The sequence below is a fragment of the Chionomys nivalis genome, chromosome 3 (assembly GCF_950005125.1).
Source record: "Chionomys nivalis chromosome 3, mChiNiv1.1, whole genome shotgun sequence".
NCBI classification, from domain to species: domain Eukaryota; kingdom Metazoa; phylum Chordata; class Mammalia; order Rodentia; family Cricetidae; genus Chionomys; species Chionomys nivalis.
This window is the reverse complement of record NC_080088.1, coordinates 51,707,365-51,722,198: the sequence shown is the minus strand read 5'-3', so window position 1 is coordinate 51,722,198 and position 14,834 is coordinate 51,707,365. Positions and strand designations below refer to the sequence as shown.

The 14,834-nt window shown below is 42.6% G+C and overlaps 1 protein-coding gene across 4 annotated transcripts in view; it reads right to left on the bottom strand.

Moving 5' to 3' along the window:
* The window catches only part of Cd47 (CD47 molecule), a 58,365-nt gene that overhangs the window by 20,876 nt on the left and 22,655 nt on the right, over positions 1–14,834 (bottom strand). For all 4 annotated transcript variants that reach the window (XM_057763676.1, XM_057763677.1, XM_057763678.1 and 1 more), the window contains one exon: positions 9,406–9,495. In XM_057763676.1, coding sequence (XP_057619659.1) covers positions 9,406–9,495 — 90 coding nt within the window. The remainder of the gene's footprint in view (positions 1–9,405; positions 9,496–14,834) is intronic.

Below are 14,834 nucleotides of genomic sequence, written 5' to 3'. Positions count from 1 at the left end.
GGATTCATGGCAGACATCACTGGTCCTGATGCAGGTTCATCTCTGAGACCACAGGCTGTGATAGAGCATCACAACATTTTCTTTTGATCTCTTTTGGCCTTTTTGTTTGGTTAATGTTGAAATTATTTTTGCACCAGAGAGATAGATACGAGAGAGAGAGAGAGAGAGAGAGAGAGGAGAGAGAGAGAGACAGAGACAGAGAAAGAGAGAGATCGAGAGATCATTCAAGGCCACCTGATATCAGGCTGAAGAGAAGAGAGCCCCAAGAGGTGAGACTGGCACAGTGCTGCTGCCATCTACACACTGGTGTCCTGCTTGCTGGCATCCTGCGGTTTGTGCTGGTTTGAATGAGAAATGCCTCCCGTAAGCGCATACATCTGAACACTTAGTGGTGCTGTTTGCGGGAGGTAATGGAACTTTTAGGGCATGGAGCCTTGTTGGAGGAAACAGGTCATTAAAAGCAGGCTTTGGGCATTTATCTCCCTATTTCCAGTTCTCTCTCTCTCTGCCTTGCGTTGGACACTGAAGATAGGATCTCTCTGCTTCATGGCTGCCATGTATTTCTGCCATTGCGGACTTTCCCTTTAGAACCATAAGCCAAGATAAACATCTCTTCTTTAAATTGCTTTTGGTCTTGATATTTTATCACAGCAACAGAAGAGTAGCTAATACAGTGGGGAATTATTTTTAAATGTTGTATTTGCTTTTAATTTTCTTCTACTGAGATGATGAACAGATTAAACATAGCGAAATTGGAAAAGTACTTAATGACCATAATAAAAATCTATCATGAAGACACCTGAAGACTTTTATTGCTCTCATGTTCTAGCTTATTTTCTGGGGTGATAAAACACTCTTTCCAAAAACACGGCTTAGGAGAGGGAAGGGCTTATTTTACCTTACTGATAGCAGCCTTTCACTGGGGAACCTCAGGGCAGGAACTCAAGCAGGAACCACGGAGAAACACTGCTTGCCGGCTCATGCTTGGCTAGATTTCTTCCAAAGCCCAGGAACACCTATCTGTACAGGGAATAGGGCTGCCCGGAGTGGGCTGGGCCTTCCTGAATGAATTATCAGTCAAGACAATTCACCACAGGCCAATCTGATCTGGGCAACCCTTCAAGTGTCCCTTCTCAGATGTCTCTAGGCTGTGTGTCCAGCTGACAGTTAAAGTTAACGAGGACAACCTCCTACCCACTCTTTTGATGACAACCTCAGTTCTAGTCACTTCGGGACGAGACAGCGGTCTAAACAATGATGAACCACAAAGCTGAGTAGCAGACACTCCTAGGACGCAGAGTGTGTCATGTAGCAAGATCTCGGGCTTTGGTTTGGTTAGTTACCTCTATCCAGCCTTAGAGCTCACCTAATGACTGTTCAGTCCCACCCTGGCCTCCTCAGTAGGAGGAGTTTTTACCGCTTCCCTACTTTCAAATCTCGACTATCAGCTAGGAAGAAATCGAGTGTTTGGGTCACAAAAGACAAAGACTTATTTCAGAAAGGGAGAAACACATATTTCTCTAGGCATATGGTTCATTTTCCACTTAATCCCATATATGCTGCTCTCTAAATAGAGCATGAAAAGTCTGCAAAAGTCGGAACATAAAAGCTGCTTCAAATGTATCACACAATCAATCAAGCATTCATTAGAGACATTTCCAGGTTTAATAATAAAAAAAAAACACGAGAGAGAGAGAGTCATTAAAAGTAAAAATAAGAGTTTGAACAACACATAAACTCCATCCTGTTCAGGCTGAGCAGGCAGAGCTGCCGAAAGGGAAATAAAGTCAACAATAGCAACAAAAATAAAACACCACAAAATATTATATCAAAAGGTCTCGAAAGCAATCTACGTGTTGGAGGTAGCCTCAGTTCTTGGTGGCTGGTTGAGCTACTATTTTCCAGGCTACCTGTTTTGTTCTTAAACAGCTACTGTAGCAAATAGATTAATGGGTCTTAAGTAATCCCAGGCAATGGAAGAACATCTGTGTGTTCCTGAGCAGACATGCAGAGGGAATCTCTTCTGGCTCACATTCTTTGCTCACAATGGCTGCATTCAGCCAGGCCCCACAGCAGGGAGAGAAGGTATCTGGGTGGCCCAGTTATCAGTGTTCTCAGAGACAATGAGATTCCACAGAACTCAACAATTTCAAGGGTTGTTTTGCTGGTGATTTCTTCTTGTTCCTTAATAAGTGGATTTACCCTTAATTTCCCAATTTATCAAGTCATTAAACACAACAAAGACAACATGGATGCAAGTAATTTCCAGAACACTTAGGATGAAAATAAATAATTTTAGGATATTCGTCCTTCCTTCCTTCCTTCCTTCCTTCCTTCCTTCCTTCCTTCCTTCCTTCCTTCCTTCCTTCCTTCCTTCCTTCCTTTCTTGAGACAGAGTCTCACTATTTAGCCCTGGCTGTCCTGGAATTCTCTACGTAGACCAAGTTGGCCTTATATTCACTAAGATCCACCTGTCTCTGCCTCCTGAGTACTAAGATTAAAGGACTGCACCACTACACCCAGGTTAATTTAATATATTTTTAAAAACAGGATTTTTATCAAACTTCGTAGTATAATTTTATAGCTTAGCAAAATAATCCACATGATTTTAATAACAAGAATGCTTTAAAAGACTCCCCTCAGCTAAAATACTGAAAGCAATACTTACAATACATAAGAAATAAAACACATTCTTTTGTTTTGTTCTTGGAGACAGAGTCTCACCATATAGGCCTGGATAGTCTGGAACTCCCTTTGCAGACCGGTCTGGGAGTAGTGTGTGCTGCCATGCACCACCCAGAATTTACAGTTTTACCAAAAACTTTCTAACTTTACTGTTGCTGGATACAGGAAAACCAAGCATGGGGGAAACCATATGGCAGGATTTTGTTTTGTGATGCAGTCTCACTATGTAGCCTACAATGGCCTTGAATCCACATCCCTCCTGCCCCTGCTTCTCAAGTGCTGGCATTGCAGGAGTGCACCACAGTGTCTGGTACAACGTGACAGTATTAAGCATGACATTAGGTATTCTTCTAATTCAAATATATATTGTATAATTTCACGTGATACGTAATATAAAACTATTGCCTCTATCAGGTTATCAAGTGTTAGATGGGCTTATTCACACATTTTTGCCATGTGTGTACTCTGCAACATACCCTTTTAAGAGTCCAAATCAAGGAATAAATAGCGGATAGCTTTATTTGACAAGAGTTGAGTGACTCCAACCCAAGCAACCCATGGAAGGTAGAGGTCTAGCCTAGTCTTAGTTTCCTGTGTACTAAACCTTCCAGTGAGCAGAGACTCTGCATGCTCTTCCAGAGTCCTGAACGAGGAGCTAATGTTATGAGCAGACACAGTTTTTCTGGTCTCTGCCACTGACACAGAGCTCATATTAAGATGGCATCTGAGTTGTGGCTCATGAAACCTCGTAAAATAATCAGGCCAATTTGGTCTGAAACATAAAATCTATCATGTTAAACGTTTATGATCCTCTAAAAATGAGATACAGAACACCCACAAAAGCCCACACAGACTGTATGCTACCTAGAAAAACCCCACGTTACTCAGACGTGACATTCAGACAGTCCCTAGCCACAAGACTACAGTGAAGAGACAGAAGGTAGACTATCGAGATAGAATTGATATCAGATTAAGAGTAAATGATAAAGGGAGATAAAACCATCAATTCAATTTTTATAGTGTTTTTATTCTGATAACTCTGGCAAAGTAATTTAGAATCCTTTGGCATCTGTTAGGCTCTAAACCAATATTATTTTCAACATAATCTGATAAAGTACATATGATAACTTTTAAAAATCAAAGCAAAATTTGATTTTTAAAACACACATGCACAGATGAAGGCCTTGTGGAAATGGTGCTGGAGAAAAATCAACTGCCAAGTATAAAGTGTTTTACTGGCTATGAGTGCGGAAGATAACTGTTATAGAGTCCACGTCCTAGCCATGCTCTCTGAGGAAGTAAGTTTACCAAGATGAATACCACCAAAGAGCACACTCCCTCTCCATAGGGCACAACAGAGGGGAATGCCCAGCAGGCATCTACTGATGACAAATTACTCTGGTACAATGGAAGGCTCCAGAATTCCAGAGTATATTCAAGAGCAGTGATGTCTGGTGTTTGACACCAGAAAGGAACTGGTGCCTCCACCCCTGTAAGAGTAAAACGCTGTGCCAAAGTTTGGTCTGATTGCTCTTCAAGTAAAGCCATTGAACAACATGGCGTGGGAATCATAGGAGCACTACAGGAAAAGGCTCAAGTGCAACACTATTGAATACAATTACACTTAGCATTTGTGATTAGGGCCACCGACCAGGTCAAGGCTGACTTTCTGCAATAATATTTATCGGAATGATATTTTGTTTTCTTGCTTGAATAGAACGTAGTGCTTGTCCTCATTTCTTCAGAATTATTTTTCCTATTCACTGAGAAAAATCCCTGTACCATCATCACTTCTTTTCCATGTGCTTCCAAGGCCTTGTTGCTTTTATTAATCTAGGCTCCAGGGACTCAGTGAGACCTCAAGGTTCTTGTGGATGACAACAGTTTTCTATGAATTTCCCAACTATGACCTTCATAGCAACATTTGCCCAAATGCCACTAAGTAATAATCAAAATATCCTTGAGGGAATCTTAAATGGAGATGAGAAAGAAAAGGAAATGAAGATGCTTAGAATACACAGAAATAAATCCCAGAAGCCCTCACTTTACACAGTTCTGACATGCATGGATTCCATGGTTTACCTATATACCTCAAGTCCTCCAAACACAGGTGGAAGTTTCATTACCAAAATGCAACATGTGAGTAGAAACCAAAATATGCTTCCTGCTATATCTATAATCCAAAAATCACAATGTATATATATATATATATATATATATATATATATATATATATATGAATCATCATGCCACAACTACTGGAGATTGTTGCTCACAGTCACCGCCTGCTGCTTCTTCAGTTCATGCCCAGACAGCCAACTGTGTAGTTCTAGCTCCCTGTCTCCCAGTGATAAACCCACAGGCCACTCTATAACGCATTACCACAAACGGAAACTGGTCAAGAGATGTGGAGGAGCCAGGAAATGACAAGTGTGAATGCTGGCTGTGAAATCCAGATCATAGTGGAGTTCCAGAAGAGCCACTGTGGCGATGGTGACACTATCACAATGGAGGCTGCCCAAGAGACAGCCCAGCAGCTCAGGGAAGGTGAACTCTAGGACATGAACGAAAAAGTAAGGGCCACGTAACAATGAGAATGGCCCTGAGGATGGGACTCTGGTAAGCAAACAAATAAACAAGAAATGACAACAAAAACATCAAATAAAAAATACAGCACAGAACTCAGAGATGTTTCACTGAACGTACGAATTAAAATGTTGCCGGCTGACATGAACTAAGAAGGGAGCCTGATGATTTGCTTGTTCTATTCCCAAGCGTCACTCAAACCTTACTATGACACTTTAAATACCGACTTTTTAATAGTCTGATTCGCCATGAAGTAATTACTAACTTTACTATTATTTCCATGTTCCAAAAACTAGGAAAGTTTTATATTTTCAAAGAGAGGTTCTTGCCATGTAGCTCTGCTTTGCCTGTACTTGCTCTGCAGTGCTGGGATCACAGGACTGCGCCGCCAAGCCAGCTTGTTTTGACAACATATTTTGAAGGCCATTGCATGATAGTAATTTTCCTTCCTATTATCAAGACTGTTTTGCAGAGCTCAGCTTCCATGGTCAGGTTCATGGTCACGCAGCTGAGTGCAAAGCAAAAGATCAGCTGTCTAGGACAAGGGTTAAAGGAAAGGAAAACAAAGAACAGATATATCTGTACAAAGAACCCAGGACAACAGCCAGATCTTTATAGACAGCTGGGCCTCAAGCCTGGCAGAACCACAGCACCGTGTGCAGCAGCACCTGAGGGCACCCACCAGCCAACTAAATGTATGAAGGAACTTTTGTTACCTCCATGCACATGAAGAACCCTGAAAATCAGCCAGGAGCCTGTGAACAACACAACTGACTAGGTTGGGATCCGCCTTGAGGTTTCTACTACTGTGGCCAAAAGCAACTTGTGAAGGCAAGGGTTTATTGCAGCTTAGAAGTCTCAGGTCCCACCCTGTCTTCAGAGATTGGGTTTCTTCTCGCAGCAGAACAGATTTGCATGCAGTGCCAGAGAGACCACTGGGAGACATGTCCTGTGGTAGAGTACGGACCAGGGTGGAAAGTTAAGAGGAACCAAAAAACCAGAACAGAGATCTCTTGGGTCTGTGTTACCATTAATTCACGACCTCACAGGTGGGACGGCAGGTGAGAACCAAGGAGCCTTTTACAGGGTGGAAGGGACTGATTGACTGATTGACTGACTCAGGTGAAGTACAAGACAAGCAACCATATTGATTGCACTGGCTGGCATGCGGTGGCCTCAGAGCCAGCAGGCATGGACACTCACTTCCACACCTCAAACCTTTAGCTCAGCGCTCTGCAGTCACCAGACATCCCACCAGCAGGTCTGGGCAGGGGGAAATCAACATGAGCCCAACATTCTGCTCTAGCACTAATAGTAGCACAAGTCAAAGTGGTACACTAGATACGCATCCATCCTTCCGGCATACAAACTCAAAACAGGCAGACAATCTAGTGGCTAACAGCACTGTCCAAAACCAGGATTACCCAGAAACCACTGCGTGACTGTGGACAAACTGCCTGTCTCTTTTCTTCGAAATAGGAACAACAACAGTCAGGGCACTGACAGAGGCCCTGTGGGAAATGAATGGTGGAGAGCACTTGGAAAAGGGGGAAATGATGGAGGAAGGTCATTGGCTAATAACGAAACTGCCTTGGCCCATTTAATAGGCCAGCCTTTAGGTGGGTGGAGTAAACAGAACAGAATGCTGGGAGGAAGAGGAAGTGAGCTCAGACTCGATAGCTCTCCTCTCCAGGGCAGACGCGATGGAACAAGCCGCCAGGTCAGACATGCTGAATCTTTCCCAGTAAGACTGGTGCTACACAGATTATTAGATATGGGTTAAGGCAAGATATGAGAGCTAGCCAGAAGAGGCTAGATATAATGGGCCAGGCAGTGTTTATATGAATACAGTTTGTGTGTCATTATTTTGGGGCATAAGCTAGCCAGGCGGGCGGGAACTGGGCTGTGGGAAGAGGCCTGCAGCTCCTACAACAGTGAGTGGTCACTCCTCAGAGCAAGAGTTCCACAAATATTCAGCCGCTACTATAACAACTCAACTAGAAGTGTGAGGCCTGTCTGGCTGAGTCAAATACAGAGGTTTGTCTTCCGCATGCCCACTGCCCACTCTTACTCTCCCCCAGGCTCCTCCTTTAAGATGAACCAAAATCAAGTATTTCCCTTAAAAGTAAGTTCATACATATACTCTTTGAAATGCAACTGGCATAATAAAAACATTGAAAAGAATGTCCAAGCTCACTAATACAACACTGATAATTGTTTTTCTTTCACATATCAAATTAGCGAAGGTTTCTAGAACTGTACTATAACACTGTCGGGACCCTGAGATGAACGGGGACATTCTCGTCAGTGGGAGCAGTAATTGAGGGGGTGGATCTGAAACACGCGGTGGTGGAGTTTATCTGTAGGCTTAAAATATCACTGCCGCCCAAGAGCTCATATACTTCCATCCGGTTCACAGTATCTCCTGATTCCCATTAAGACAAAGTTGAATAGGACATAACCCAGCCGTAACAGAGGAGCACAAACAGCCATGGCAACCCTCTGAAGACATCAAGACATGGGGATGCACAAATACACAAGCTGGTTGAGCACATTTACAGCCTCCTTTAATAGAAGGAAAACAAAGAAACAACAACAACAACAACAAAAAAACAGAAAGGGAAGCTGGAAGGTTACTAGAATCAAACACAAACAAAAAACGAAACAATCCTTCCTTCTAGCCTTCTAGAGATAGAGCCAACAGATGGCTTATTTTCTCAATAGCTTCTTTATTAATGCATTCCATAGTCAGGAAAAAAATCATTTGTTTTCTTCTGTACAAATATGGGTGATCATAAAGGGAATCATTTCTGATCCATTCCACTGAAAATGGTGTTGCTAATGATGACATCACAACCAGGAAACTTCTGTCAACCCAAATTCAACAGCACTGTTGTGAAAACACTGTCTGATCCTTAAATACTGTTTCCTACCTGAGTCACGTGACTCAGTCCTGCCTGCCTGGCTCTGCCAATGTGGCTAAAAGCTCTCCTTAATGCCAGTAATTATGGGCAGGGTCTGAGGCTGTATCAGTTCTTTCCTTACAATAAGAGGCTTTCTGGAAGTCTAAGATAACTTCCAACAGCACCTCACTGTTTGGAGGAAAGGGCTTGGGTGTCTCCTTGTTCTCCTCTTTTCCATTTACACACAGCCCCGGAACGTTGTCAGGTCACATTTGTTTTCACATCTCAGAGGACACACACAGCCTCGCCCTTCCTGGGAAAGAACTTCCTTCCTGAGAAAGAACTTCATGAACGACCCAGCAGGCGTCCTCTGGAGTGCATCACTAGCCTGTGCCTCTCTAAAGGCTGCACGGCAAATTTAATGAGCAGCGTTTTCTCCTCAGCAGAAGAGGTGTTCCCTGGTCTTCAGTGGCTATGTCAGGAAGCTCAGAGGGTGAGTAGATCTTATGTCATAAACAAGTGTGAAAGTTTAGTCTGTCACCTCAGAACTTCACAAATGTAGTTGATCTCTCTTACTGCATTGGTATGGAAATACTGAGGAGAGATTGGCACATTCCTAGTGGAATGTCTATAGTATGTGGATACTAGTGAGTGTAGATTAGCAGTTTACCCTGTGATAATAATCCTATATCGAGGCAAATCAGACACAGCATCAGGTTTGGCCTTCAGAGGTTTGGTTACATGACTGTCAAAGCAAGATCACAGAGGACAACACCCATCAGGGGCTGCAGAGCTGTACAATGCACATAAACAGGCCTTTGTCTACAGAAGTCAAGCTTACACCGGAGAAATGGGGCAGAGCATCCCAGAGCCCCAGAGCAGAGCAATCTGTCTTCACACTTAAGTAGCCTATGACCATCTCTTTACCAAATAAAACATTTGCAAAGAACCGTGTCACGGGATGTAAGGTATTATAACTAACATTTTTACACTTCCCTCCCACAGAGGTCTCAAAACTTACAACCAAACACCTTAAACTTAAATCTGAGCTGTAGCAAAATATAGGGACAGTATATGCTTTAACAAAACTGTACATAAACTGGTTATTCTTATACATACTAACACATTTCCCAATGCAAGCTAGTCAGATAGACTATTCCACGGGCAATGCCGTAGAAATAACCATAGTATCACTAAAGCATACATGAAAAAAATCCATTTGAATACTTACTTAAAATACCGAACTTTCCCCAGAAAAGGAGTATAGCCAAAATTGGGAAAATAACAATGAGGATCTTTTCATTTGGAGAAAACCATGATGCTGTGGAGAAAGAAAACAAAAACCATAATTAGTGTTTACCATACTTACTGCTAATGCTCTCAAATACATCCTTGTTACTCTAGTAGAAGATGGAAACAATTAAACATGTGGGCCATGGTTTACACACACACACACACACACACGCACGCACAGAGGAAAAATACAGTTCATATGTGCAATTGTGTGCAGCCAAGGCTAACGTCTGCTGCCTTCTTCAACAGTTTTCCATCTCCTCTGAGTCAGGGTCTCTCCCAAACTTGGAGATCACTCATTAGACTGGGTCGTGGACACTGAGCTCCAGGGGCAGAGCCGACTCCATGTCTCAAGTGCTGTGCTCTGGCCTTCTGTGTGGGTGCTGGGGATCGCGTGTGACGCAAAGCCTTTACCCACTGATCTAGTCACCCGGTCCCATAGAACACAACATGTTATTTAGGAGGCCCCCAGCTCTGGACTTAGACACACCTCACTGCACTCGCCTGTCCTGGGCTCTGCAGAAGGGCAGGTGGCAGTGGAGAAGAGGATCTGGCCACACTACCACGTGGGAAAGTCAACTCTGACTCAAATCTATGTGATGGCAGACAGTGGCTGAACACCTCTGTGCTTGAATGACATGGGCTTTATTTGTTGGATGATGTCTACTACTAATGATAATTAAATATGTAAACAGCTTAAGGCACGTGCTCAGTAACTGTGAAGTGCAGTTATCGTATGTTTGCTTGCTGAATATCTGTGTGTGCATGGTGCCAAAATCACCATTGAGGAGCAGTAAATGTTCTTGTAAAGCCTGACTGGGGGACCAGGTAAAGGAGCTCTGGGGACTACTAGGCCCTTCTGCTGACTTAGAAAAACACAGGTGTCCTTGGCCTTTTCTCAAACTGACTCTCGAAGAGAAGCCTTAACTCACAAGGCAGAGACTTCAAAGGACTGTTGTGTATAAACAGGAGGGACCTCAGGTTATGAAGGAAGCTGTTCAGGTGCATACTAAGACTACAAATAAGACCCGTTCAAAAGTTTTAAAGTGTTATGTCTAACTGCCATTGATAATCTCATATACTGGAATTGTATGTAAGAGATCTGCGTGTTTTTCTCACAGCAAATCCAAGTACACGCACTGGAAGAATTTCAAAGTTGCCTGCACAGTGATGCGCGCTAGCTAAAGGGCTCCTTTGCTCCTGGCTTCTGTCCTAACCAAGCACTGACACTCTTCTGAGGTCAACCCCATGTAGGCCTTCTGCCCTTGGTGTCAATGTGGGAGTTCATGGGCTTTCATTCAAAATGACAGTTATGTGCTTCTTGCATTAAGCTTACAAACTAAATACTGATGAAATGCTTATATTAATCTCCATAATGTAACAAAATTGTAAATTCTATCTTGGAGATCTCAGTGTTTCAGAATCTAATGTTCTATCGTACTCACAGTAGAGTCAACATATTTGCTGTTGAAGATAACACATATTCCAAATCAGCAAGTGAAAATAACCCGATTTTCTTACAAATGTAATTAATTAATTAATCAATTCCCTGCTCACGTGCATGTGTGTGTGAAATAACCTATTGCGGAATTGGATTCTTTCCTTCTACCATGTGTCCCAGGGATTGGGTTCATGTAGTCAGATCTCGCAGTGTCTTTCCCTGCTGAGCCATCTCCATACCCCACACTAAATTAAAATGTCTCTCAGTCCTGCAGGATGGAGTACAGGATCACAGGGAAGCTGACTTGTCAGAGGTTCATAGCCTCAATGATGCATAAGAGCAAACCATGTGACCGACAAGCACTAGCCTGGGTTCAGTTTCACTTGTCACATTTGAAGTCGAAACAGAGAACTGACCAAAGGAAGGTGACCAGATCTAGCAACATCAGCTATGACTGAGTGAACTCAGCCACAGACAAAAAGTTGGGAGAACAGTGACAGCCCTCTCAGCAAGGGAGAAATCCCAGCACAGCATGTCCTAGCTGGACTGAAGGAAGACCTGAACTGTGACCTCAGCAGATCCCTGGGAAGTAAGGTGTCTCTGTGCACCAAGCAGTTAGGTAGCAAGCTGGAATGGTCACAAGCAGGCCGCCTGGCACAAGAGGAATCGGGAATGAGCTGCTGTGACAGTCAATGACTACTCAAGGACTAGAAGATTCTATGAAGAAATAATGAGAAATGAAAGAGGACAGTTCAATGACAGAAATAAAGCAATACACAGCAAAAAAGAGAACGGTCTAAGAGTCTCAGTCGGAACATGCAAGAATCTCCTGGGGGTTGATGCAAACCTCACATACTTTGCCCTCATTACCACACCAAAATGTTAGCATGTTCCCTGGTGGTAAGGATGGGGGGGGTGTTGGGGAGGATGCCTACTACCCTCTGTTTAAAATGATTGTCGCTGGATTTCTGCTGGAGTCCAGCTCCTGTCTCTGACATGAAGGTGTCATCTTTCTCTAAACTCTGATGCTTAAGAAATGCTGAGTCACTGAATTGGACATTTAAAAATCAATGGAGCTGACTCAATTGAGCCAGATATAGTGGTGGTACACTTCAATAGGTTGAGGTAGGAGAATCATGAGTTCAAGGCCAGCCTGAACTATATAGGGAGAGCCTGTCAAAAGAATGCCAGGCAAAAACCTCCAATGTTTTATATAAACCCACTTAGATGTCCATTAAGCTACTGATTTACGGGAGTGTCAGGTGCCATTAACTCTTCCTCCCCAAGGGGAATGAAAGACTAGGCACTTCTCTAAGATCCATTTCAGCTCTGACTTTCTATGGCATTAAGGAAATTAATTAAGCATAAAATGATCTAAGAACAGTATCTCAGTATTGGGAAAGATACTCCAAGGGCATTCACTTTGATTCCGCCCAAGCCCTGACTGACAACTCGCCCCTCATGCTCGCAGGCTCCCATTCCTCATCAGGAAGATGACACCCAGGAAGATGAACTTATTACTAAAAAGACAGAAATGATACTAAGGAAGGTGTGGTAAGTGTTTAACCCTTGCTTCCAATCTAACTGTTACTGACACCCAAGGTGCCACTTCTGCAAAAAGGACCTGGCTAAAGTGGTGAAGGGACCGCTCCTCTTCTTCAAATACATTTGCAGCATACATACACATATACTTAAAGTGAAATTTCCCTCCTGGCCTGATAATGCTCTCCACAAAGACCATAGGCTATGTATCAAAACCACCAACACCAGGCATAAGGATCCCCTGTTTGAGTTGTTGGTAAAAGTTGTTTAAGAAACTCCCCGAAACATTATGGGCTATCGCTGTTGTATGAGGTTTCCTCCCAGAAGTGGAAGGTGAAACCCTATTGATGAAGACATTATGAACTTCAGACACAGGGCTGGATCTGGCCTGGAGGTCTCCACCCTGTGGATAACTACCATGGTACTAGAAGGTGCCATGTGAGCTTCCAAAGGAGGGAAGCAACTGATCCTTGATATCCATGAACCACTACAACCAGCATGGCAAATAATCCTAGGTGTACAATAGGGGCATGTAGACCTTGGTGGTAAGTGAAAGCTCTTTAAATGTAGCTCAGAAAGAGGAAATGCTGCCTGTACTGGAAACCTAGCCAACTACACTGGGCTAGAGGAGACCTGGATCTTGCGGTAAATCTACAATCCACTTTACTAAACTAGTGTAAACTCTGAAAACACTCTAATATTTATCCTATATGCACAAATAAAGAAACTTTTCTTTGCAACAGAGATCACCACGAAAATCACAGCTAGTCAAAACGCAGAAAACAAGAGGTCGTGTGATGGATGCCTAGCCCCAACAGATGCATCTACAACACAATTCCTGCAAGTAAGCCTCGTATTACTGCTAAAGTGGGTATGGAAAGATTTCTAAAAGCCAGAGAAACAGGAAGTTCTCTATGAGACTGAGTTTCATAGAAACTATAAAGAGACTACACCCATGAAGTCTCATCAGCATGGCCGCCTAAACAATGACACCACCATTGGACATGCTAACCCCAAAGTTAAAGTTCATAGAAAAGCTCATGGAACCTCAACTGCAGATGAAGAACTGGTAACTAGAGAATGCTGAAAGTGGATGAGAGAAGCAGTCTTCCCCGGAGAAGAGCTCCTCAACTGGTCATCCAATACCATCGGTCAACCCTGAGATCATATACACACAAATAACACTATATGGATCGATCAGTTTGTGTTTGTGTATTTAGAAGTGCGTGTGTGAGTGTGTCTGTGTGCATGCGCACGCACACAGTAACAACTAAATAAAAAAGGCCTTAAATTTGAGACAGTGGGGGTGCACACATGGCAGGAGCTGGAGGAAGTAAAGGGAAGGGGAAATGATATAATTTCAAGAAATAAAAAATATTATATATAAATATACATATATATTTTTTCAAACCTCCAAAACATAGAAAAACGAGTTTGGGCAAAAGATCCTAATATAATTTATGATATTAAATTCAAGCTAAGTCTTGACTTGATGCTTCAAGATTATTATGGCTTTTCTGGCGTATCTACAATTCACCAGCCATTTGACCAAACTCAACTCCCCAACTTACTAGCCCATGCAATTCTCTCTTTCTCTCTGCATATAAGACTGAGTACTTAGATTTCCTATGACAATTATAACTAGAAAAGGAAGTTTGCTGATATAATTAAGATGCCAGTCAGTTGACATTAACAATGTGAGGTTGTCTTTGAAGGCCAGAAATTGGTCCAATCGAAGGATTCTTTAAAAGGTCCTGGACACTTCCTGGAAAAATAAGTTCTATATACTAGGATTCAATAAGATAGGAGTCCCTTTCCCTGGCTTTGTACATGAGCAGGGCCACATTGCAAAGATTAGGTGAACCTGCAGGAGTGGAGAGAAGACCCTCCTGGGAGACACCCAGCAAAATCAGGACCTCAGTCTCACCCTACATCAAGGAGCTGAATTCTGCATCAATTATGTGAGCTTGCAACAGGACCACAAAATCCCAATGAAAACATACTGTGGTCAATATCTTCTTTTAGTCATAACTGAGCATAGGGCAATAGTCACATTATGATCAGAACTAATAAATGTGTATGGCTTGAAGTTTGAGAGCCGATGACAATTTGCCATCCAGCACCACAAAGCTAACAAAAGAACCCTGCAGAACCTTCATGGCATCACTGAGAACTGAGTTTATAGCAGGATGATGACAAGAGAATTGACAACAGTGTTAAGCTGATCTTTAAACACAAAATCTGAATAGCTTAAGTCCTTAGAATAAATTAATTATTCTAACTTTTCTATACCACTGATAATAGAAGTTTTAATAACTAATTTTAAGTATTACCATTTACATATTTATATAATATTTTCATAGAAATCATGGATTATGCTATTT